The sequence below is a fragment of the Melopsittacus undulatus genome, chromosome Z (genome assembly GCF_012275295.1).
Source record: "Melopsittacus undulatus isolate bMelUnd1 chromosome Z, bMelUnd1.mat.Z, whole genome shotgun sequence".
Classification (NCBI taxonomy): Eukaryota; Metazoa; Chordata; class Aves; order Psittaciformes; family Psittaculidae; genus Melopsittacus; species Melopsittacus undulatus.
Window position 1 is genome coordinate 66,817,829 of NC_047557.1, and position 25,567 is coordinate 66,843,395.

The window sequence follows — 25,567 nt, forward strand, 5'->3', positions numbered from 1 at the left end:
ATCTAGCTTTGTTTTGAAAAAGAAGCAAGGCAGTGGAGGGGACCAAACCCCTCAAAATGTTTTCTCCTAAGACTACTGTAATACCTCACATTAAGCCTAAGATATGTTCTTGAGGTTCTAGTTTTCACATAAAATAGAAAGTGGCATTGGTCATAGTGTAGCTGACTGGATTTTTTGGGGGGTTTTTTGTTTGTTTGTTTTTTTTGTTTGTTTGTTTGTTTTTTTTGCTTTAAGTATCTTCCATGTTGATTTGGTTGCAGCTGTCTTTTGGCCACTGGCAATGTTTCCATTGCACTGCCCTCCTTCCCCTTTTGTGAGTTTCATTAAACAACTGGACCAAACAAGCTTGTTTAGAGGGGTTTGCAATCAGAATGTCTGGAGACAAGCTTAAAGCCAGCTAATCAAAATAGTATTTCTTTTCTGCTGCTCTCTTTGTCTTTTATATGTTTTTCTTCTGTAGCTGTTCAGTGGGAAAAGAAATTTACAGGGCCTGTCCCAATGAAAACAGAAATCTAACTAGCCATTAATCTAGTCAGAAAATAATTATTTAAATTCTTATTATGTCACCTTTTCAGAAGGTAGTGTGAAGATGACAATAGGATTCAGCTCTCCCTTGCCTCTGTCTTTGTTAGGAGTAGTGTCAGTAATGGCATAAAAATAGAGGTTAACACTTAATGAAAAATGTTCTCTTCTTTTCCATAGTCTTTCTGTTCTGTATTTACTTGCCAATCTCACAGTTATTTTGTTTAGTTAACAACAGCAAGAGTTGGCTTATTAAATGTCTATGCATTAATGCATTTCCAGATTAGACAGGATTAGTATTCCTTCTGAACTAAATTGTTGTTTCTTTCTTCTCTGTTCCCACTTTTCCAATCTTTCTTCCACTTCCACCCTTCCCCTTCCCCCCTTTTCCCTCTGAAAATATCCTTAGGAATGACTTGCTGATGGTGTGCCGCCAGCTGAATATGGAGGAGTCTGTCACAGAGATCATGCACCAGCTGGGAGCAGATGAAAATGGGAAAATTTCCTTCCAGGATTTTAGTCAATGCCGCATGGAACTGGTACGAGAAATCAGGAAGGAGGAAGTGGAGCTCTCTGTGAAGTCGGATGACCCTTGTAAAAAGAAAAAGTTAAGGGATGACATAGCTTCCTGGCCAACTAGCAGCAATAACAGTTTAGGTAGGTATGACTTTTAAATGTCCTGTTGGTGTAATTTAACAAAAGATATCTGGGGGTTTTGTTACCAGTGTTACTGGCATCAGGATTTCCTCTGAAGGGCTTTATGACTATGCCTTGGCAAAATTATGTCATATATTAGAGTGCTATTGAAACTTGTGCAGTCTGGTCATCAATATGCAGACTCGACTGTGCAGAACATCCTTTTCTAAAAACCCTAGTTGCACAAGACAACAATCTTTCTTGAAAGGACAAGAGCTGCAGAGCTCAGCTGGTAGCTGAAGATCCAGTCTTCTCTGTAAAGCCATCACAGGTATGTAGCTAGAAATATTAAAAATGAGGAAAGGAATAATCTTAGTCTTTTCTCTTTTAGATCTAATATACTGTAGGAATGTGGATGTTTCTTGGATGCTTTAAAAATCATTCCAGTTGGAGATCTGAGTGCTGGAAATGCCTTCTGATTTAGAGAATACAAAAATTCTCATTTCCTTTTTCCCTCCTTTCATCTGGGGTGGGGGAGTGAGGAGTGTTCTGCCATCTGCAGAAATATGGGATGTTTATCCTTCTTCTACAACTGACGATTGACTCTGTAGTTTCTATGCCCATTTCACCATCTCTGTCTATACTGAATCTTCATAATCCTGGCTTAGCTGCATTTTCAGCCCATGAATCTCTTTGAAGAGCTGTATTAGATAGCAGTTCAAGAGCAAGATCATGCCTAATATCTTTTTATTTTTTAATTGGATTAAAGATTGTATGTTCCCTAGTTCTGCCTCTGTTGACTGTCTTGTTAGTGCTGCCACTTCTGTATTTGACTGCAAACCAGAAAACTACTTATGCCTCGGACAGCTGTATTAGAGCCGTACAAAGTTTCTCTGTTTGCTGGCCAGATTTCTGGCAAGTTGAGTTTTAAAATCATTTTTCTTAGACAGACCAGCCTAATAATTATGGCTTGTAATAATCAAAAGTAAACAATAGGTCCCAAGCTTTACAGTCTCAAAATGTATTTCACAAAGAAATCTTATTAATTGCTACCAAAAATAGTCATATATGAAAATTCAGATTCGTTAATGGATGCAAGTCAATCTCTTTTTCCTGTTAATTTAATGTGTTTTTAAAGTGTTGGTGAGTGAGTTATTTTTTTTTTTTTTATATTCATCCAGTTAAGTCCAGAACACCTTTGAATTTTATGCCTTGGTATATTTCACTCTGTGCTGATGAAGCCTGACTATTTTACTCTAGTGTGTTTTTAAACCCATAAGGAAGTCATGGTTTTTGTACTTGCTGTGCCTTGACTCTTGCAGATTCTGTAAGACTTTTTAATAATTAGAGAACATATGGAGATGCTCCCCCATGTAAACAAAAAACAGAATGGGAGAAAATAATGGACATTTAGAATGCAAATGGTTTTCATTTGGTTGTAAAAACCTTTGAGGCAGCAGTGTTCAAGATGCTCTACAGATCTTTTCTAAAGAGGCAAGAAAACACCACTATAATGTATTTCTGTGCTATAAACATTACACAGAGTATGAACATAATGACAGCTGGGCAACTATACTTGCAGTCAAGCTTGGATTATGATCTGTGTTTGTTTCCATGCCTTTCATGTTTTTGAGGGCTCACATATGTACTCATTAGTGATCAAAGAGGTGATTGAGTTATATTGACTATTTGCTATTGCTTTCTGAAGACTGTTTAGCACAGGAGACATCATCATGTGCAAATTCAAACATATAAACTTGGAGCATGTTCTTTTTTTGTGTATTTTTTTAACAAAGACACTGGGCACTGTTTTTAATAGATAACATTTTCAAAGATAGCTTACAGGGCTCTTCTCAGGACTTCTATGTGATGTGTGGCTGCTGATAATCCTTGAAAGCTGTTATTGTGTGTACATTTGGGGTGAATAAATAAAAAATTCCAAAATTGATTTGACTGTCACTGAATAGCAGGGGCCCTGGTGCTCTGAAGCAAAGGAATTAAGCTTCTGAACATTTTTGTATGTAATTATGCAGAGATTATTGGCCAGACAGCATTTTATGCAGACTTTTCTTGCAGCTGTTCACAATTTCTTAACAATGAGTGCAAAAATGTATGTATGTATCTAAGTAAAATATTGTCTTAATTTTTGCATTTCATTATAAAGGAAATAACTGGGGAAAAAGGTCCTAAGAAATGATTGCATATAAATGACTATTAAACTTTGTCTTACCAATCATTTTTTATCACAGAAAAGGTTATTCTGATTTTTTTGCTCAACTTTGCCCAGCAAATGTTTCTAGGGCTGTGTTTCTAAGTGGTATGCAGAAGTAAGGAAACTGGTTGACTGTTTTAGTCAAGGTACAGGACTCAGTATTTATTAACACTCAGTCATGTACTTGCTTGGTAAACTAAACCTGCATTCACATCTACCATCTTGGCAATCATGTAAGTATACACTCATTTCAAAGTTTACTTTACTCAGTATACACTCATTTCAAAATGTTTCAAAGTTCAATCTTTTATTCAAGTGCATGAAAAATTGCCATTTCCAAGTTATTAGAATGATGCTTTTTGCTGTTTGGATATCGGCAACTCAAAGCTTATTACAATATGTCGTAGTTCTTACCCTGCACTATTAATGTCAATAGGAGTGTCAACAATAATTTGCAAGTAATAGCCAGTAGTTTTTCTATAAGTGAAATGGAATGCCAACTCTGTTCTTCTGACATTGTTTAAAATATAATAAAAAAAGAATAAAATAGCTTTTGAAAGTGCTGCTGGAGTCTTGCTGTGACTGTAGGCTACCTGACTCTCTAGTATATTGTAGTATATTGTTCAGTAGGAAATACAGGAACAATGTCAGTTGCTGATAGGATCTGTGGGTCCTATTTGCAGTAACAAAGACTGAAAGCTGTGGTGGGTACAGTAAACCTCTGTGAATCATCCTGTGAGTGATAGAAGTGGATTGCTTTGTGAATGATAGCTTGTAATACAGTAGAACTACCCCTCTAATGATTTAAGGATGAAAATGGCTTGAATGTTGTGGCTTTTGTCAGGTTTGTCAGTCTTTTATGTCTTATATAGAAGATAAAATTAGAATTATTTATATTATGTTGTATATATTAGTCTAGCTTTTTACAAGTAATTAGCAAATTTCTGTTTCCTTACCATGATAAAGAATTGTCTATATCTAGTACTCATTAAGGTTGAATAAGAAATAGTACTGCTCTTTAGTAATTTTGGTAATGGTCAAGAAACTGTAAACTCTTTCTTTAGATAGGTGAATGATTTCCTGGCCCACTGAAGGCTGACTCTTTATTGAAAATAAGTCACTTGAAATTTTGTTATGTGTCTCCATACCTCCAGTGTTCTCTATAACACTCCAGAGTTTCCCTATAGAGCTGAGACTTGAAAGATACATTATCCATGAGGACAGCATCTTAGCGTCCCGGTTTGGATTCTGAGAGGAAAATAGTGTGGCAATTTAGAGATTAGTGTTAAACACAAAATAAAATACTGGAAATGTCTTCCTTTGAAACAGTCACCTCTCCTTGTGTTTTTAGTATTTATGCAGTATATGTATGTATGTAGTATTTAGTATGTATGCATGTATGTTCAAGAGTTGAACTTTTAAGAAAACCTGTGACAAAAATCCAGAATACAGTCAAAAAAAGAATCTTTCCTGGATCCATCCACAACTAACAGGTGACTTTTGAGCCAGCTGAGTGTTGTAAGTGCTTCCATAGCAGATGGTGCAATCTATGAAGGCCACTTGAGTAGTCAGCAAAGCTACTGTTACTAATTGAATGAATATGAAAGCTCCTGCAGAACAATGTTGTTTGAGTAATAGAAATTCACTGCGCATACTCCATTGAGGTATGGACCATATTTAGCTCTGTAAAAAGAGGAGGATCTGTATGGTATAACTCTCTCTCTTAATTTTGTGTCTATGCTTGTGCAGAAAGAGTTGTTTGCCATGTTATTGTCAAGTGTGGTAGATGGCAGAACTGTTCTGATCCCGTCTTCCTCATGCTCCTGAGGTACTTCTGCTGCTTCAGCTCAGTGGACTGCTGCTTTTTTTGCTGTATGTTGTACTGTAGCCACGAGATGGCAGAAATACCTGAAGTTGTGCGTACTTAGTATTCTATACACAGTGTGAAATACTGCTGGTAGCAGTACCTTAGTGTATATTGTAGTGCTTAGGTCTGTTGTGCACTTGCAGCATGTAGATTAAGTATGGTGGTGAGTGCTCTTGCTGTAAAAGTAACTGAATTAATCTTTGTTACCTATACCTGTAATTATGGTAACTGTATTAGTTTAAAATGTAATTGTTTTTGTTTTGTGTTATTTTCTTATTATGCGTTTAAAGACTGCCATATTCTCATTACAGTAAGGCAGCAAAACTGCCTTCAACTTTCCTAAGTCAGTTTGTCATAGACTCATAGAACAGTTAGGGTTGGAAAGGACCTTACAATCATCTAGTTCCAACCCTCTTCCATGGGCAGGGATGCCTCACACTAGACCATGTTGCCCAAGGCATTGTCCAACCTGACACTGAACACTGCCAGGGATGGAGCATTTACCACTTCTTTTATCAACCTGTTCCACTGCCTCACCACCCTCACAGTAAAGAACTTCCTTATAACTAAGCTGAACTTCTGTCTGAAGTTCACTGCTAAGATAAAAAATGATTAACCATACAGCTTAATGATTAATTTATTTTGTTGATATTCAGTAAGCAAAAGAGGTGAATTATGGTTCTTTTTTGTTCTTTGATCACTGCTGCTTTTCAGGCTGACATAGTAACTGACCTCATTCAGTGGTCCTTAACTGTTGTGAACCCATAGTCTGAACCCATTACCCCTTGTCCTATCACTACAGTCCCTGATGAAGGGTCCCTCTCTGGCATCCTTGTAGGTCCCCTTAAGATACTGGAAGACTGCTGTGAGGTCTCCATGCAATTTCTCCAGGTTGAACAGCCGCAACTTTCTCAGCCTGTTTTCATACAGAAGGTGCTCCAGCCCCCTTATCACCCTCATGGCCTCCTCTGGACTTGCTCCAGTGGCTCCATGTCAGTCTTATATTGAGGACCACCAGAAGTGTGCTCAGTACTCCAAGTGGGGTCTCACCAGAGCAAAGCAGAGGGGCAGGATCACCTCCTTCGACCTGCTGGTCATGCTCCTTTTGATGCGGCCAGGCACACAGTTTGTTTCTGGACTGTGAGGGCACACTGAAGCCTAGTCACATTCAGTTTCTCATCAGCCAACATCCCTAAGTCCTCCTCTGCAGGGCTGTGCTGAATCTCTTTTCCACCCAACCTGTAACTGTGTGTGTTAGGATAACTGCTTTACAAGAACACATAGGGTATTGACCAAAAGCGGTATCTTAGTTGCTCTGTTGCTTGCCTTTTAACTGGTTTTCTGTTCACACTTTTGCAGCTTGGCAATGGAGAGGCATTCTCCTAATATTTCATCATATAATTCATTGTTTATCCCTGACATTGTACTGAGTAAGTAATAATAACTGATTAGTAAACACTCCCTTAAAATGCTAATTAATATTTCAGAGAAGGAACTAGCTCATAAAAAGGAAAAGCTTTCAAGATAATAGGATGGCATTACAGACCATTACTTAAGGTTTGAGTGCATGGTGGATTGAGATTTGTGCTCTCGTCTGTAGCTCTGGATTTTCTTCTGACTTTTCTATTAACTTATAATGTGTGCTTGGACAAGTCACTTAATAGTTTTTAGTCTTCACTGTGCTTCATACGAAATTTTACGGCAATTCCCAGCATTTTTGAGTAATCTAGTGTCTACTATGGAATGTTTTGCCATAGGAAATTGTTGAGCCCAGAGCATAAAAAGATTTTAAAAGGAGTGGGATAGTTGTATGTGAAGTAGAAGTACCTAGGGATGAAATGGTTACTGATAAAATAAAAAAAAATTGTTAAATATGCTTCAGGGTTTAAGCCTGTCTCTGGCAGTAGGGAATTGGAAGGATTGTGTATGGAGAAATAGCAACCCTACAGCTTCATGATACAGAAAATTTCCTTGAAGTATTTATTGTTGTTACCAGCTACATAATCATATTCCTGCATTGATTTGTAATGATACACCTTGTGATTGATGTATTGTTGAAACTTGAACTGGAACAACCAATAATAAAAAAGGCACTGCTAAGATAAAAAGTGATTAACTATACAGCTTAATGATTATTTGGTGGTATTCAGTAAGCAAGAAGAGGAGAATTACGATTCTCCTTTTTTGTTCTTTGATCACTGCTGCTTTTCAGTCTGACATAGTAACTGACCTCATTCAGAGGTCCTTAGCTATTTTGAATTACACTTCTTTTTACTCTGTACTAAATAATGGATGCATGCTTTTATTTTTCCTTCTGGACCTTGTAATTAAGTAAATGATCTGTGCATTGAAAATGTTTGTATTTCAGTGTGGTTTTTGTTTTGTTTTATTTTTCTGGCATTATCAGCATGTACAAGATAGGGAGACATGGAGGTGGAACTGATTGATTTTTTTTTTTTTATCTTTCTGGAAAGACAAGCAGGCATATTCATGTGTTAGCTGTGTGCCCTGGCAGCCATAAGGGCCAACTGTGTCCTGAAGTTCGTCAAGCACAGCATAGCCAACCCATCGAGGAAGGTAGTTGTCCCACTCTGCACTGCACTTGTGTGACCCCACCTTGCATCCCATGGCCAGTTTTCGATGCCTCAATAAAAGGAGGACATCAAAGTATGGGAGTGCGTCCAGAGGAGGCTGACCAAGATGATGAAAGGCCTCATGGGCAAGAATTAGGAGGAGCAGCTGAGGCCACTTGGTTTGTTCAGCCTGGAGAAGAGAAGGCTGAGGGTGATCTCATGGCAGTCTATAGCTTCCTCACAGAGGACAGTGAAGGGAAAAGTGCTGATCTACTCTCTGGTGGCCAGTGACAGGACATGAGGAAATGGAATGAAGCTGAGCCAGAGGAAGTTCAGAAGAGCCTAGGAAAAGGTTCTTCACAGAGAGGGTGGTCACTCACTGGAGCAGGCTCCCTGGAGAAGTGGTTAGAGCACCAAGCCAGCCAGAGTTCAAGGAGTGTCTGGACAATGCTCTTAGCCATATTGGTTTAGTGTTAGATAGTCCTGCTAGGAGCAAGGTGTTGGACTCTGATCCTTATAGATTACTTCCAATTTGAGATGTTCTATTACTCTGTGTTTTTCTTAATACACAGTCCATAGTACAATGTTTTTTCCATTTCTGCATTTTAGGTGCCTTATCGGGAGCCAGAGAAAGCTGGGAGTATGATTCAGGAGCAAGAGATCTTCAGAGTCCGGACCTCCAGAGTCATTTTACACTACAAAAGTTGTTGGAATATGGTGGAAGCAATGAGGCCCAACAGGCTTCTCTGCAAAAACTTCTAAATCAGGCCTCAAATTTTAGCAGCTCTGTTGGAGGAAGCTACTTAGAACTTGCCAACACTGTAAGTGCTTTTTGCTTCTGCTTTTATGTTTTTGTAGAAGATTTTTATAGTTTGTGGGTTTTTTTTCAGTGTGTTTTGGTATGTGGTTTTTGTTTGTTTTCTGAAAGCAGCATATCAAGTTCAGGCTTAGAGCCTTTGAGTCTTCATGGAAACAATGCTACGCTGCTGCTGCTGCCTTTCATTTATCAGAAAACTCATGTGATTTTAGCAGTTGGTAGGTGTGTAGTATTTCCAAAGCTTGTATAATGAGTTTCATTTCTATGAGGTGCCAAACTGGAGTTCTTAATTTATACAATTTAAAAGAAGATGTTTTTTATGTGGCACTTACGGACATGGTTTAGTGGTGGTCTTGGCAGTGCTAGTGTAGTGATTGGACTCAGTAATCTTAAAGGCCTTTGCCAACCTAAATGATTCTGTGATTCTAAGATTTGTGCCTGAAAACCTCTTACTGATTAATTTCTTTTAAGTATGGTGTCACATTGCTCAGAAGTGTTGTGCAGAAAAATTCTTCATATATTATTTCATTACTTAATTATTTGATAACTTCTTTTAAACCCTTGGTGTGCTAGCACTTTGCTTTTTTATTTCTACGGGCAACTATTCTCCCCTGTAAAAAATCTGTAACTATTGTGCATTCCACTGTATTGCTGTCAAGTCTGTGTTTTAATTTTAAGCCAGATGTGTTACAAAAGACCACCTATTTTGTAGCATGTTTATCATTTATGCTGCAGAGGAGTTTTAAGTGGAGAAGTAAAAGATGCTAACGTGAAAATGAAAAGTTTCTGATTTTTAAAATCACTGTTTATTTGCGTGCTTGACTTTGAAATAGTCTCGTAGTTCATGGTATTACAGGATAATTCAAGCTGTAAGAGAACCTCAGAACACCATCTAGTCCAACATCCAGCTTTAAAGTTAATGCCTAATGGAGGTGGTATCTGGCAACAGAGGAAAATCAATTCTTTAACTGCTTTAAATTCTTTAAGCGGCATTACTTGAAAAGAAAATTATGAAAAATATTCTGGAAGTGTATTTAAGTTCCTGAATATGAGCTGATGTCTGACCTAAAATTTCCATATTCAGAGTAAAAATATGTAGATATTAAAAGTTATCTAAGGGAGAAAAAAGTTCAAGGAAGTTGACAGTCCCTTAAAGGAATTGTGTCCTCATTTTTCCTAAGAATGATAGTAAGGGATGGAGTGTGATTAATCATAAACTCTTTGATGTTCAAAACTGGACAGAAGCATATGGAAACTGGAAAGAGCAGAAAAATGAGCAGGCACACATATATTGTAGAGAGGTTAAAATGGAAGACCTGGGAAATTGTAGGTCAGTTAGCAGCTTTAATTACACATTCCAGCAGTTTTCTGGAAATGTGAGCAAATTTAAGTGACCAAGAGACAACATGTGGATTTGTAAAAGAACAATCATATCCATCTAATCTAATATCTCCATTAACAGTTGGAGTACTTCCACACACTGAAAACTACTCTCACAATAATCCAGTAAAAAGATGCAAGTCTAGGTCTAAGGAGGATAATGGGTGAATCAATGGGTGTTCAGTTGCACTTTCTGTAGCATTGGTTGACTTGCTTAAAAATTAGCATTTTGAAAAGACATGAGGTGTTGTACACCTGATTAAAGGATGTACAATGCACTTTGACACAGGTTTTAAGTAGAACTGCTTAAGAGAAATATAGGTGGCAAAAAGAATGGCTTGCGTACTTTTTTCCTGGATTAGGAAATATGAGTTGCTGTGTCCTGTTTGAATCTGGAGTTTGTTCGGGTTTCAAGGTGGGTATGCAGTTTGTATATCCTCTGTCTTTGCTCCTGGCTGATGGTTCAGAAATCATGGGCTTTGGTAACCTCTTGAACATTTGCAAATATAAAGACACAGGTGTGCAGTGTTTCTGGAATGCACAGTGTGAAGGCTACTGCAGTCCTATGACATGTAGAAATCCTAAAAATAAAAATGCTGAAGGCTTATATGAAATAAAGGTCTCTGGGTCTTACATTTTTCTGTAAGTTTATTCCCATCTCTAAATTCCTTCTATACTTAATATTATGAAAAATGCCTGATCTTTGTTTTAACAAGCATCTGTTATACTTACGCTTTTAAATGGTGTTTGTGTTCATTCAAGCCATAGAAAAATCAGCAGTCTTTCCCTTTTATGTAGATAAATATAATACCGTCTCCATTTGACTCCTGTTGAGCATTGGTCATATGTAAGTTTTTCATTTGGCTTTACTAAAATGGAGAGAGAAACGAATGGGAGAAAACTAAGAGAACTGTTTACTTTGGTTTTCATTGTTTACATTTATTCCCTTTACACAGTTTTTAATAGTGAAGGGCACACTTACTGCAGTCTAACCTCTTCATGCGTAGTCTTCATAGAGCGGTGATTTAATATGGGTACTTGTGTCTCCTTCTCAGATTGTTTTACCTAACTGCATTTGCCATAATGACAACCTGAGCTGCTCCTTTGCGTTCATTCTCAGAATGCATTTATTTTCTCAGCTTGCATATTTGTGTGGGTTGAATCCTGAGAACTCTTCCAGTTGTACATAAGTAGCTGGGCATATTCCGTTGTGCTACAGTACAAAGTATGTATAGTAGTTATAGTATTTATAGTACTTTTAAAATTTATTTATAGTGTATTATATACAAAGTATATTATATACAAAGTACTACAGTACAAAGTATACCAAAGTATTACTGTAACCAATATTACATAGAAAAAAAACCCCAACAAAAAACTAAACAAAACACAGATGGATATTTAGTAACTGCATTTCTTCCCTTTGCGAGTTGTTTATTTCTGTAAAGCTGTATAATGGAAGGACAAATAATTAAGAAACAGACTGTGCTGACATTTCTCTCTGGAATTCACAATTCTCCTAAACTTAACCAGAGATTTATCTTCTTCAGGACACTTACAAAAAAGCAGAGCAGGGCCTCTCGATGTCATTCTTCTCTCAAATGCACAGTTCCTGGCAGCTTCTCCCAAATGCATTTAAACAGGCCATGTGAACACACTCTTGTAAGCAGTGGAGTTTCTTACATTTTTTGATAGATGTTTAAGATTTAAACTTAGAGGTCTAACAAAGTAATTGTTGTATGGGTGAACATACATCAGTTCTTTTGCATAGAAATCATATTATTGTTTTTTCTCTCAGCTCCTTGAAGTGCTTTTCACTTTTGGAGTGTCAATTCTTGTTACATAATTTCATTTTTTTCTTTCTGACAGTCCTTTGATTTTAAACTGTGCAGTCAGGCTAAAGACATCTCTGTGGTGATGATGTACTTCTATAGCAGAGATTATACTCCTCAGTCAATATAGAAGGTCTTTATGCTGCCGTCAACATTTAAGTTCTGCAGAGATTTGCAAAATCTAAATTAATGTCAGGCCATTATAATTTTGCTTAGTTTTTATAAAGTTAAATTTTTAATGCACTTGTGAAATCCTATTGTTGTGGTTTAAACCAAATCCGCACAGTTCGCTCACTCACTCCCCCCCCTTGCTCCCCCAACTCCCAGAGAGTTAGGAAGGAGAATCCAAAGAATGTGGCCCCCACGGATTGAGATAAGAACGGTTTAATAGCTAAGGCATAACACAAATCACTACTGCCATTACTACTACAAATAATAATGATAAAGCAAACAACAAGCTAAGAGAATACAACACCTCACCAGCCACTGACCAATAACTCACCCCACCCTGCCCGGCCGAGCACCGACTGATACCTCCTCCATTCCCCCCCAGAGTTCCAGCCCTTCCGGGTCTCTCCCAGTTACATCCTGGGTATCATGTGCTATGGTATGGAATACCTCTTTGGCTAGCCTGGGTCAGATGTCCTGTCTCTCCTTCCTCCTGGCCTCCCCTCCTCCGTGGCAGAGCATGAGCTCAGAAAAAGGCCTTGGAAAAACCAAACATTTGAGCAGTAATTCAAAACATGCTCACTATCAGCAAGCGTTCTCAGCCTGAAAGTCAAAACACAGCACTGCACCAGCTACCAAGAAGGAGAAAAATGACTGCTACTGCTCAAACCAGGACACCTATGAACATACAGCTCTACAAAGCTTTATAAAAACATAATTATCTCCTCTGAAGATTTTGTTCATTCTCAGAAAGAATGTAAATTTTAGAAAGTGCTGTTTGAAATTTAAACCTTTATACTCTACATGCTTTTTATGTGTTCGCTTCACATTATTTTGCTGTTTTAGTTTATTGACATATGTTGAGGTTCAGCTTTTGTTTTACTTGAATACTTTATTCTGTAATTTTACAGTGTGTAAATCTTTCGGTATTTTTCAGACTCATGTTTTTAGATAGCTCTTTACCTTGATATCAGTATTTATGACTAACATATTAACCTTTAATGTGGCCTGCCACCACTGACTGGATAATGTACCTGTCTGTGCCAGTAGGTTAAATACTGCAGCACGTATCTCTGGTGAGAACCCTTGTATGTGTTCCAAATGTAATAATTTATGAACTCAGTGTGTATTGCATTGGGATGTAAATAATTTTAATATCCTTCATGGATAGAAAAGGACTTCTTTGTACATGTGAAAGTTTGGGAGCTGTTTTTTATTTTTACTTGGGTTTTCAAAGTTGGACAAGGATCACTAATGTGGATAGTCATGTAGCTGTTGTGAAATAGCTGATTGTGTTCACATCTGTTCACTTCCCAGGCAGCCATGTGATATTAATGTCTTCCCTGTGGTGCTATCAGGAGTAATAGCACTCTGTTGTAGGAGCGAAAGTATTGCTGTTCTCTGAAAAGATCACATGAAACATCCTCATGATATGGTGGGCATATTTCACATAAGAATTACTGTTAAGTTTAATCAGATGAAGCAGTAAGATTTGTGTATGTTTATTTCCCTTTTAATATTCTCTTTGCAAGTGAATAAGATGGACTAGTTTAACTGCCTTTTTATTTTTTTTATTGATTTAGAATGTGTGCCTTAGTTCAGTGTTGTTTTAAGATTAATGTATTTGTCACAGGTAGATAAGTTTAGATAAGTAGAACCAATTGGAATTGTTTCATTTGCCAGTATAATATGATCTCCTGTTCTTTCAGCTGTAAATAATTCTGGTGGCCTGGGAAAGTCTCTGCACGAAGATCTTACATTTTTTTAAATGTGAGTGACCCCAAGTATACATGTTTTTTTTTTTTTAGCTATTGAGTCCCTGGACTGGTATGATCCAGCATCCTTTAATCTCTTGATTTTTTCCTTCCAAAGATAATCCACCTGTATTGGCAGTTCTTTGATTGCACCTTCCCTGCTAGGGCTATTTTGGTTGAAAACATGTAGAGAGATTTCATGAGAATGTGGTTGACTTTGAGAGGAGAAGAATACAAATGTGTTTTTGAGAATAAAGGATGGTAGAATTTCTTCATGATCACTTGCTTTTAGAAGCCTTTGTTTTACTTCCTCCTCAAAGCAGCCATGCGAGTGCCACAGGCGTAATTTTCTTACTACCTGAGAGAAGGGTAGATTTGCAGAGTTGCCAGCACTGCTTCCTGCAGCATCTTGTGGTTCTGGCCAGAAACCAGGCAGGCATAATCCTGCTTTATTTTGTGCAGGGCTATCAATGCAAGAAGGATGTTTCTAGTTAGGAGAATATTGGCACACATTACTCCACATGCCAAATCTGCACTTCTCATCTTAACCAGGGCTGATTTTGCAATGTCTCCATCAAGAGCAAAGTAGAAAGCTAATGCATATTCTCTGAACTATGCTGCTTTTCCTCAGCTATTCCTGCCTAATTTGCATGTGTATTTACCTCATTTGGAGGTGTTAAAAACCTTCTTGAGCTTGGGAATGGATCATTTTAGTCATGCATCTGTGTGACAGGGTATGCTTTCTGTACATAAGGATTAAGGTGACTAAACTAAATTTAGTTCTAAGCAAAATTAGAGTGTGGACTCTCTGGGCCAAATGTAGATATAGTCTCTGATGGGTACACAACCCAAAAGTTTATGAAGTACAAAGCCATCCAATCCTAACTATTCTATGATTCTATGATACTGGACATATCCATAGCAAAGCAGTATGTAATTTTATTAGCGCTAGTTTTTCAGCATGATCACTAGCAGGTGGGAACTTACTATATTTGTTTTAGGAAGTGTCATGTTCTTCAAAAATAGATATTCTTTTTGTGATACTTCTCTATTAATTGGATTCAGTGAATACTTTTATTGCTAATTTTTTCCTCCTTCAGAGCATTGAGCTGCAAGTTATGACAGACACAACCATTGTTTTGAGAAAGTTATTTTTTTTTAGTTGATGTAATTTATACTGGATGATAATATTCCAGAAGTCACTATTACATTTTTCAGGGACAGGTGGCTTTTTCTTTCCCCACCTAGATAAACTGCTCTATATTCAGGCAAACCTAACTTGCTGTTGTTGACTATTTTTATATATTTTGGGTATAAAAGAGCACACATAATATTATAATTTTGTTTACATATATGTCAGACTGTGACTGTAGTGCAGCTGGTTCTGGATAACTGCTTGAAACAGCATTGATGGGCTGTTTTATCCTGAGTCACAATAACCATTTGTGTGCTCTGAGATACATGCAGATCTAAACTAGGTGATTTGCATATAAATTCAGTGCTGCCATCATGTTATGGTGAGGTGCTGGAATGGGTTGCCCAGGGAGGTTGTGAATGCTCCATCCCTGGCAGTGTTCAAGGCCAGGTTGGATGAAGCCTTGGGTGATATGGTTTAGTGTGAAGTGTCCCTGCCCATGGCAGGGGGGTTGGAACCAGATGATCTTAAGGTCCTTTCCAACCCTAACTATTCTATGATTCTATATAACAATTTTTTGCGATGCCTTAATATTATACAGTGCACTTAGTACTTTAGCAAAAAAGTATTATAGAGATGCTTGGTATTTGACATATATTCACATATGACATTCTGTGATGAAATTCAAATTGCTGAATTTAATCTCTTTGTCTGGCCCTTTCTCTATCACTTCAGACCATTTGACAGACAATTTTATGTTACTTCCTACCTTACCTCCTGGTATGGCTGCTGCTATTTCTAGTGTCCTTTGCTGTGTGACTAGCAGGGGATATGGCTGTGTAACCAACAGTCTTTCCTTACACTGACTGATATGATCAGATTATTCACTGATAAGAATGTCTGCTTGTCCATCTTATAAGCTTTTATTTGGCACAAGTCACTGTAACATTCGCATGTTTAGAGAGTAAAAACTATACTGCTTAAAAAACCTATACTAGTCACCCTCCCAAGGAGCTGTAAATCTTGTTATGTGTACTGTAGTTTTTTTAAGCTACATTTTTGGCTCATTTTAACTAGCTAGTAAGTGTAGATTTTAAAGTTAACTTGTTAAAAACAGGAAGGTTTGTCTGTTTGCAAAGAAAGCAAAAATATTCTTCTAGGGGTTGGGGGAAAAAAGGCCTCATAGAGATTTATGGCAGTCTAGGTATACTCTTAAGCTATCCTAAATATGAACCATTTGCTCTTTTGTTTAATTTACAGCCATCAGCTGTAAGTGAGATGAGTTTTATCGAAATTACACAGGTACTTCTTTTGGGAAACTATCTTTCAAGAAAATTATTGAGGAAGATTGATGACAGAACTATACTGTGAAAGGTAATTCCATGGTTAGTCTGTAGGCTACTTTTGTTTGGTGTCCCTACTAATGAAAACCTGTTGTAAAGTGCCTGATTTAATGTCTAATTTTTAAATTGTTTTATAACTCAGTAATACGAGTATTTACTTTTCTGGCAAGCTCTGCCCCTTTTTATTCTCCCTCCTCTCTCCAAATCTCTGTTTTTAAATTAAGCTTCTTTGTCCCTTGGTTTGGGAAGCTCTATTCCTTCAGTTTCCCCACCCCTTTTCTCTACTAAACAGGGAAATTTGGCCCCGAAGTATCAGGTACGCAATGCTCTGCAAACACATCTTTTTGGATCAGAGAGTGTAATGACTTTCTTGTCTCTCTGCATGAGGCTGGTGTGGACAAGGAACATTTAGATTCTTTGTGTTTCAAGGAATTTATTCAGTGCTATAGCACTTTATAGGATATGTCAGGATTCAGTTACTTGTGCACAAATTGATTTCTCCCAAGTTATTTTGTTGGAAAGTCTGTTCTGTATTCAGCATACTGTCAAAAGTAAACTGCAGGAGACATGTCTCTTACTTTCCTCCCCTTGCAGCCATTTGTTTCCCATGTCCTACATGCAACTTTCATTACAATTTTTTTTTCATGCCAGTAAAAGCTATTGAAGTTCTTTCAGTAAGAATGCAAAATGTAAAACATAAAAATGTAGCCTAATGATTTCTTCAGCTGGAACTCTACTAGGTAGAAAGGCCTAAAGCTGAACATTCTAGTGGTGAGAACAGTAGCATTTACTACTTATAAAAGATATGTGCCCAAGATAACCTTGCCTTTTTTGCCTTTGCTTCCAAAGTAGGCATCATTTCCATTCTGCCAGTCTAAAACTAGAATCCAAGAGTTTCTTGAAGCAAGAACTGATTATTGGAATATAGATTCAGGAGACGTGGCTTACCATAAAGTAGGAAGAATGGCAGTTTTGTCTGAATGATGTTTTTTATATTAAATTGGAAGCTGTTTGCTGTTTGTCTTTGATTTCAACCCAGCATTGTAATGGAGTTTGTTTATCTGAAACAGGTATCAGGTGTACTAAGTCTATGCATTGTATTTTTACATTTCTGGCTTCTGTAGCCCTCTACCAGTGCTCAGTTACTCTGCTCTTGTAAACTAAAATGGACATGATGGATTAGTTCTGACAGGAGTCATCCAGTTTTCATGAAATGTGTTTTTTCTTTCTTTTGAACTTATTGGATCATAACAGACATAGAGGTGAGCAAAAGGCAGATTTGTAAGCTTTATTAGAAATTAGCTTCAGTAGCATACATGCTCAGGGGGTTTGTTTGTTTTGTTATTCTGTTACAGAATACAACATGTTACAGAGTACAACACCATGGCTGTCAGCACAGGGCAAATTTGCTGAGGGAGCTTTTTAATAGATCCTTTTGACTGAGGCTTTTAACTGGATCTTTTATATGACAGGATTCTGTGATTCTGTGAATATCTCTTTCAAGCATGTAACAAAGGTGAAATGTAACAGAATGATGGGTTTTGACCCAGCTTAGTAGTTGTAATTGCATGATGGGAACTGCCGTGTGACACCTGGGTGCAACAGAAAAGGACCCCTTAAGAAGTGTGTTTAAGTAGATGTTTTGGAGATCTATGGAAGAAGTTTAAAAGCTTCTAATTAAACTTAGTTGCAATGTCTTTATATCTTTCCCTGCCCCCCCTCTTTGCTAGAAACTGTCTTTGTGCATCCTGTTTTGTTTGCTGTAGTTAAGGGGGCCCTATCTCCAAATCAGGTGTTCAGGTCTTTTTACGTTTTCAAATTTCTTGTTTTTCCAGTTTCCTAAAGAGCAGTTCACCTGGTATGTTAGGCCAGCACCACTGCACACAGCTATACAGAATATAATATTAATATTATAACTTTGCTTGGCAAAATGGTAAGATGAGCCTGAGGCCCAGGAATAGTCTGTTGAAGCAACATTAATCTCCTGGATTCTGGTTTGCCAGAGCAATTACCATGTAGCTTTCTAACAGGGTCTTTTGTATTAACAGCTTTCCTGCCTGTGCTCTGCCTGAGCTTCTGTGAATCCTCTTTTAATTAAAAAGGTGAGAAGACTTATTCCCACTCCCCTTCCACAAACATACTAACCCCTTATGTTTTGGTTATATGATACAAAGGAATTTGATAATGAAATTAAAATCTTTACCGCATTGCAGAGTTGAAAATGGACTCTAATGTGTTTTTACAGTTCAGTGCTAGTTCAGTTATAATGGACTAATCAACCACTATCCTGCCAACCAAGTGAGACAAGGCAGGTCTTCCACAGAAGTCTGTCATTGCCATGGGTAAATTAATCAAGATGCTCCTGCTCCCTGCAATCATAGAATCATAGAATAGTTAGGGTTGGAAAGGACCTTAAGATCATTTAGTTCAAACCCCCCTGCCATGGGCAGGGACACCTCACACTAAACCATATCACCCAAGGCTTCATCCAACCTGGCCTTGAACACTGCCAGAGATGGAGCATTCACAACCTCCCTGGGCAACCCATTCCAGTGCCTCACCACCCTAACAGTAAAGAATTTCTTCCTTATATCCAGTCTAAACCTCTGCTGTTTAAGTTTCAACCCATTACCCCTTGTCCTGTCACTACAGTCCCTAATGAATAGTCCCTCACCAGCATCCCTGTAGGCCCCCTTCAAATACTGGAAGGCTGTTATGAGGTCTTCACGCAGCAATCTTTTCTCTGTCAGTGTCAGGTCTGGGACATTTACCTGAGGCAGTGCAGAATGGTGCCACTGTTCAAACTTCCAGCTTCTCTTCATGTTTGGTTCTGTTTGTTTGTTTGTGTATGTGTGTATGAGGGCTCTGCTTGGTTTTGTTTGGATTTTTTTAATGAATATATGTTTGTCAGCACAGCTGATTTGGGGAACTATTTTGGTACCAGTGCAGAGAAAATGGGAGGTGAGTACTTACACGGAGGCATTCTCTTGCACTTACTATTTCTACTTCTTGTGGAGAGCTGTTTCAGCATGATTACTTCATTTGGGGGCTAGAAAATACCACATTATCCTTCTCAATTGGCATATAGATTATGATAATAGCTATGTTGATGTGTATGCTAAACTCCTCATCATGGTAGGAAGCAATGAAAGTAAATTTTTGAGTTTCAGGAAGGGCAGTGTCTGTTTGTGAAGAGTTCATAATAAAATAAAAACCTTGATGGTGTTCCCAAGTTACATTTGTGCCTTTAAGCTAAATAGCAGTCTTTAGCTTCCTACACTAAGTTTTGTATTACTTTACCTACTTGAGGCTATAACTTTAGGGAATTGACTGGAGAAAAAGACATTAAATCTTTCTACCCTATGAATTTTTAAAGACATTTTAAGTGCATATTTTTGGTTGAATATAATTTTTACGTGGATATTGACTGTCTGGTATGCATTATAGAAAAGGAGGGAAACATGTTTCTGTAGCACCTACAGAGGTGTTTGTTCATAATGCTGAAAGGACTTTTTGTCAGGAGTCTAAGTTCTGAAGACAGAGCAAGCAAGACTTTAAATTTTTTTAAAGATGAGTTTGTTTATTTCCTTTGATATAGTTGGTTGAGAGACCCTTATCTAACCGTAAACACTAGAAATATTTAGCAAGTAATTTCTAAACTTAATGATGTAAGGGACTATCCAGGTGAGGCTTGAAAGTAAAGAAGATTTTAGTTTTGTAATAGACCATACTAGACCATACTAGAAAGTCAGAGACACAGTAAATGCGGAAGCAGGGTTGTTTGCTGTCCTTCCCAAGGTAAAATGAAACTGACAGATATGAAAGCTGAAAGGCAGCATTGAAGATTATGGTGAGAAGCTTAAATGTAGGAAGGTGTATAGGAAAAAAGTCTCAGAAGAGCTTTGGGTAGTACATGACAGAGCAATTAGAAGGGCAAAAACAAAAAAGAATTTTATGGACCAGATGGGGTTTTAGAAAAAAGACCTTGGATTTTATGTCTGCATGCTAGGGCACATGAAAAGCAATAAGGTGGTTGGTGACAGTCAATATGGCTTCACTAAGGGGAAATCCTGCCTGACCAATTTGGTGGCCTTCTATGATGACGCAGTTGATGTCATCTACCTGGGCTTGTGCAAAGTGTTCAACACTGTCCCATACGACATCCTTGTCTCTAAATTGGAGAGACATCAATTTGATAGATGGACCACTCGGTGGATAAAGAACTGGGTGGATGGCTGCACACAGAGTTGTGGTCAATGGTTCAATGTCCAGCTGGAGACTAGTAATGAGTGGTGTCCCTCAGGGATCGGTGTTGGGACTGGTCTTGTTTAACATCTTTGTCGGTGACATGGACAGTGGGATTGAGTGTGCTCTCAGCAAGTTTGTGGATGACACCAAGCTGTGTGGTTCGGTTGATGCACTGGAGGCAAGGAATGCCATTCAGAGGGATGCTTGTGAGGTGGGCAGATGCCAACCTCATGAAGTTTAACCATGCCAAGTGCAAGGTCCTGCACCTGGGTGGGAGCAATCCCAGGCACAGCTACAGGTTGGGCAGAGAAGAGATTCAGAGCAACCCTGCAGAGATGGACTTGGGGGTGTTGGTCGATGAGAAAATTAACATGAGCCGGCTTCAGTGTGTGCTCGCAGCCCAGAAAGCCAACCATATCCTGGGCTGCATCAAAAGGAGCATGATCAGCAGGTTGAAGGAGGTGATCCTGCCCCCTCTACTCTGCTCTTGTGATACCAGGCGTGAGGATGCCTCCCCCTTCTTTGTGTCACTGTGGGCACTTACGTGGTCACTGCTCCAGGTCAAGGAGTTGAATGTTCAGTATGCCACTAGTAATGGAAGTCATAGTGGAGAGAAATCTTATAAGTAGGGAAAATAATTAGGGACTGACCACAGAGAGACATCTTGGAAGAATTCAAGGGTAAAAGAATTGGGCAGCTGATGAATTGGGTTGCTGAATGTTTGAAGAGACAAGATCATGCTTGTGGAGTGGGAACTGGAGCTGGAAATGAGAGTGTATGAAGGACAAAATGTAAACCCAAGAGCATTTAGGAATAAGGAGAGAATGTAAGTGAGGGAATGTAACTATCAGGGATTGGGAAACATAGGAGAGATTTAGCAGGGGACTGTTAAAAGTCAAATCTTTCTTATGCAGATAATAATTTTTGAAAGAGTTTCAGTTCACAGCTGGTAAAAATGAGGTAACACAAGTTCGCTACCAAGACTGAAAAGACTGGAAATGAAATTACTTCATTTACCTTGTGGTTAATAACTGGAGGAATGCATGACTCAACTGAGGGAATGCAGGACAATGAAGGGAAGTTGAGCAGAAGTATGATGGCAAGAATTGTGTTTTACAGAACGGCCTTGTTGTGTTTTTAATCAAGGAACAAATGAACAGTGATGATAATTAGGTGGCTGCAACTTGAAGGGAGGATACCAATTGCTACTGTCTCCCCTTTTGTTGTCACAGACAAGTCTCTAAAGTGAGTAACAGGCACATATTGACTCCCTGGTCATTCTCCTGTCCTGACCTGATGCTAAGGCTCTGTGGGGTCAGAGGGAATCAAAATGTATGGGTTTTAATAAAATGACAGAAAGTGGAAGTGGCTGTTTGACAGCTTGGTGAATGGCTTCATGGCGTGAAATACTGGAGGATGGAAAAAGAGATCAAATGTGAACTCCCAATGAGACTGATGAGGTCAAGGATGCGACTTTTTAAGTGGATTAATTATTTGAGGAATGGTGAACAGGTGAGAGTAGCTGATTGAAGTGCTATTTGGAAATTATGTTATTCTGGACATGTTCTCTGTTTTAGATGTTGTGATTGAAGGAAAGAAGTTTGCTTGTGTTTTCTTCAGAGAGTGCTTGATTCTTCAGTATAAGGTTATCTGCAATTGTTTCAAATGAGTTGGACTTTTTTTTCCTCAAGCTAGGTGCATAATCTTCACTTGTATTAATGAGAACCATTTGCATCAAGAAGAATCTACCATCCCTTTCAGACTCTCTCTTTTAAATGATAGTGCATTAGTGCTATTGAATATGGAATTTTCTGGAAGCATTATCCAGCTACTGTATTGAATTTCTGCTTCCAAGTTTAGTCTTCTTGCTATCATTTTCTCCATGGAAATTTAGACTTTGTATTTGCACCAGTATATTCTGTGCCAGAGTGAAAACAAAACCATGTTGCATTCAAATCGTGTGTAGTTGATTTGCAGTATTTGTAGGTGTAATTTAGTGTGTGTGTGATTGTGCCGAGTGCTGCTCTAACTCTAGAGATGATACTGAAACAAATACAACAAACTAAATGCTCAGTGGACTTCAATTAGTTGCATTTCAATTACAGTGTTAATTAAACAGAACTAACCGAGAAGGCCTTACCTCATACATTTGGAATTGGTGATCAGCTAAATGTGCATATTGTGTTTGGAGTGAAACTTCCTCAGAAAGAGGTACATTCTATGCTGAAGAATTGTGTGATACATACGTACTTAATAGATAATTGCTTTTATGTTGTACTTTTCACTTCACAGTTGTCAAAACAAGGAAGAAACATTCATGTGTGGCAATTGTCAGACCTGCTGCAGTGACTGTTAAGAAATAGAGTATTATAATTGCTCAGACATACTATGAGGGAGAAACTTTGTAAAATAACTACAGTGCTAACTTCTTCCATTTTCCATAGCAGTTTCAGAAGTCAAAGGTGAGTAGGGCAAGAGAATTGCATCTTGTCAAAAAGAATCCTTCTACACCAGATGATCTAGTAAATCTTAGTAAATGATTAGTCACTTAAAAGATAGACTCCTCAGTGAATCCTGAATGCATACTGATGATTCTTTTACTACATTTTCATAAAAGTAAACAAATGGAATAGAGTGGCCATAGGGTCATTAGATCCACAGTCAGCAAACTGGCCACCCTAATAGTTGCTACTGGATAATTCTGAAATTATCTTGGGAAGAATTTGTCAGTGCAGATGCATTTACCTGCAAGCAGTATGCATCATGAGTGCTTTAGAGGTATAAAATGCAGTAATTGATCAGAATGCACTGAGATTGAGTGGAAGCACAGCCTCCTTTTGTTTGCATTGTAGTACTCTGAGGTGTTTGCTCAGACTGTGTCCTCTTGGGCTAAGAAATGTAGGTTAAGAGATTTCTTTTCCCATCCCCATGCCATGCCAACCCCCTCCTTAAGTACAGAGGATAAAAAACAGATAGGCATGAGATTGAGGGAAAGGGAGCATCACTTTCCTAGGTGAGGAACTGGGTTAGGGAGAGCAAGAAGGAACAGTCAGCTGCCAGACAGAAAAAGAAGAGGGACTGTGTCCAACCAGCACCTCTCTCTTGCTGGATTATAGGGTACTCTGTTCTTTTCTTGGCAGTGCAAAATTGTTGTACCTGAGATTTCCCTTTGTTTTCTTCAAAGCCTGACTTTGGCACAAGTCAATGGGAAAATACCCTTCAGCTTCAACAAAGATCTTTGGATCCTGCTACTGTATTATATCCCTTACATGTATTTGAAAATGGTGGAACTGCATGGAGACAATTGTTCAGCTCTTTCTGGAAATTTTGTGATGTAATGTTTTCATTCAGTTAGTAAAATAAGCCTATTTTAGAAGAAAGATTACATTTAGTGTTAGTTAGCCCTCCACAATAAAGAAATACCCTCAGAGTTTACAAAGACATTGAAGCAAGCAGTGCCAGTACTTACAGGTTAGTTAAGAGTTGATGCTTTCTGACTAAGAAATGTGTAATCCCATAACACTCCGTGCAGAGATTGGAATGGGAGTCAACTTGGGTTAAGGTAAAATTTTTTTCACCAGAATTTGGTTTAACTTTCTGTTTTTTTGGGGTTTTTTTGGTTTTTTTTTGTTTGTTTGGTTGGTTGGTTGGGGGGTTTTTTGTGTGTGTGAATGTGTTACAATTATTTTTAAGTTATAAATAAACTTTGTTCTGAAAGTATCTGCATGTATCTCCTATGTTTTTCTGTACATCTGAAACTATGAATTCTGCTATTGTTTTCAGTCAGGATCTGTCTCTTTCCACCATATTACTATATGGAGTAACATAAAGAGTTACTGAAGGAGGTAGAAAAAAATCCTGTGCAGCATCTGGGTATATGACCACATGTATCTGGGTATAGATTCTGAGTGTCCTGCACCATTATATTTGGGATACATCCATAGTATCATGTGGTTTGTCTGATGGCTAGTCTGCCAGGAATGGACAAGAATCGTGAGGGGGGAAAGCAAATAAAAGCTTTTAATTTCTGAACGCCTGTTTATAGTCATCTGGGAAGTATTTGGCAACACAGGGATATAGTAGAGGAAATGCAGTATATTGAGGCCATAATTAATAAGGCATTTATTTTAGAAAAGGAAAACCATAGAACTTTATTCTTAACTAATTCTGAGACTCATCCCTGTGTCGGTGAACCTGTGATAGAGTTGGACAAAGATCAGATAAGATTCTAAACAGATTATACGAAGGAATATAAAAGTTGATAAGGGTAATGATGCAAAATACAAAAGCTTTTATGACCCTCCCATTGATGAAAGCATAACTTGGTAAAACATTTTTAAATGTACTGTGTCAGCTGCAGGAGTTCTTGAACTGAAGCTGCTTTTTTAATCATGCATGAAATATGAGGTAAGTCATTATACAGTACCTATATTCCCGGGTATAAACGACTGTCGATCAAAACTGTGTGGGTATGCTGTTCCATACTGCAGTCTCTGTCTTCCTGGCTTCCTGCCCACTGGAGAGGGGAAGCAGTTCGTCCCAGCGTAGCAGTTATATGCTGTGTCTGAGAGAGCAGCCATCTGCCAGCAGAGAGCAGTGCAGCCCGCTGCCGGTCTGTGAGGGCCGATAAACGGAAACGTATGTCGGGAACAAAGCGGATGAGTAAGGAAAAACACACAGAGAAGCACTAAACGTAGCGACAGAACTGAATTGTAAGATGAGGCAGAGAGGATTCTCTCAAGGCGGAAAATAATGAAGAATGGAGGCAATGCAAGGAGGGCATGAAAAGAGGAAGGGAAACCCAAAAATACAGACTACTAGAAAGCAAATTGGAGAATAGGGGAAAAAAAAAACCCAAACCAAAAAACCAGAAAGGAAAGGGTTGAAAATGGACATGGAGGATAAAAGTAAAAAGTCTTGTGAAGAGATTGTGTAATTTCCCTTTCCTCCTGTGCCAGAGGAGAGTTCCTGATGGTGAGCATGGGGGAAGAACAGGGACCTAGAAAGTGCTACTGCTTTTTAGTATTATAGAGCAATAGATAGGTGTTTTTCTTGGTTCTTGTTTTTAATGCACTTTCTG

General features: G+C 38.3%; 1 protein-coding gene across 3 annotated transcripts in view; it reads left to right on the forward strand.

Annotated features, from left to right (window-relative positions):
• MCC (MCC regulator of WNT signaling pathway) overlaps positions 1-25,567 on the forward strand; it is a 202,095-nt gene that overhangs the window by 15,294 nt on the left and 161,234 nt on the right. For 2 of the 3 annotated variants that reach the window (XM_034072965.1, XM_034072966.1), the window contains exons 1-2: positions 938-1,179; positions 8,420-8,631. In XM_034072965.1, coding sequence (XP_033928856.1) covers positions 945-1,179; positions 8,420-8,631 — 447 coding nt within the window. In that variant the 5' untranslated portion in view covers positions 938-944. Of the gene's footprint in view, positions 1-931; positions 1,180-8,419; positions 8,632-25,567 lie in introns of those variants that run through there. The other variant, XM_005142071.3, reaches the window with a different exon arrangement.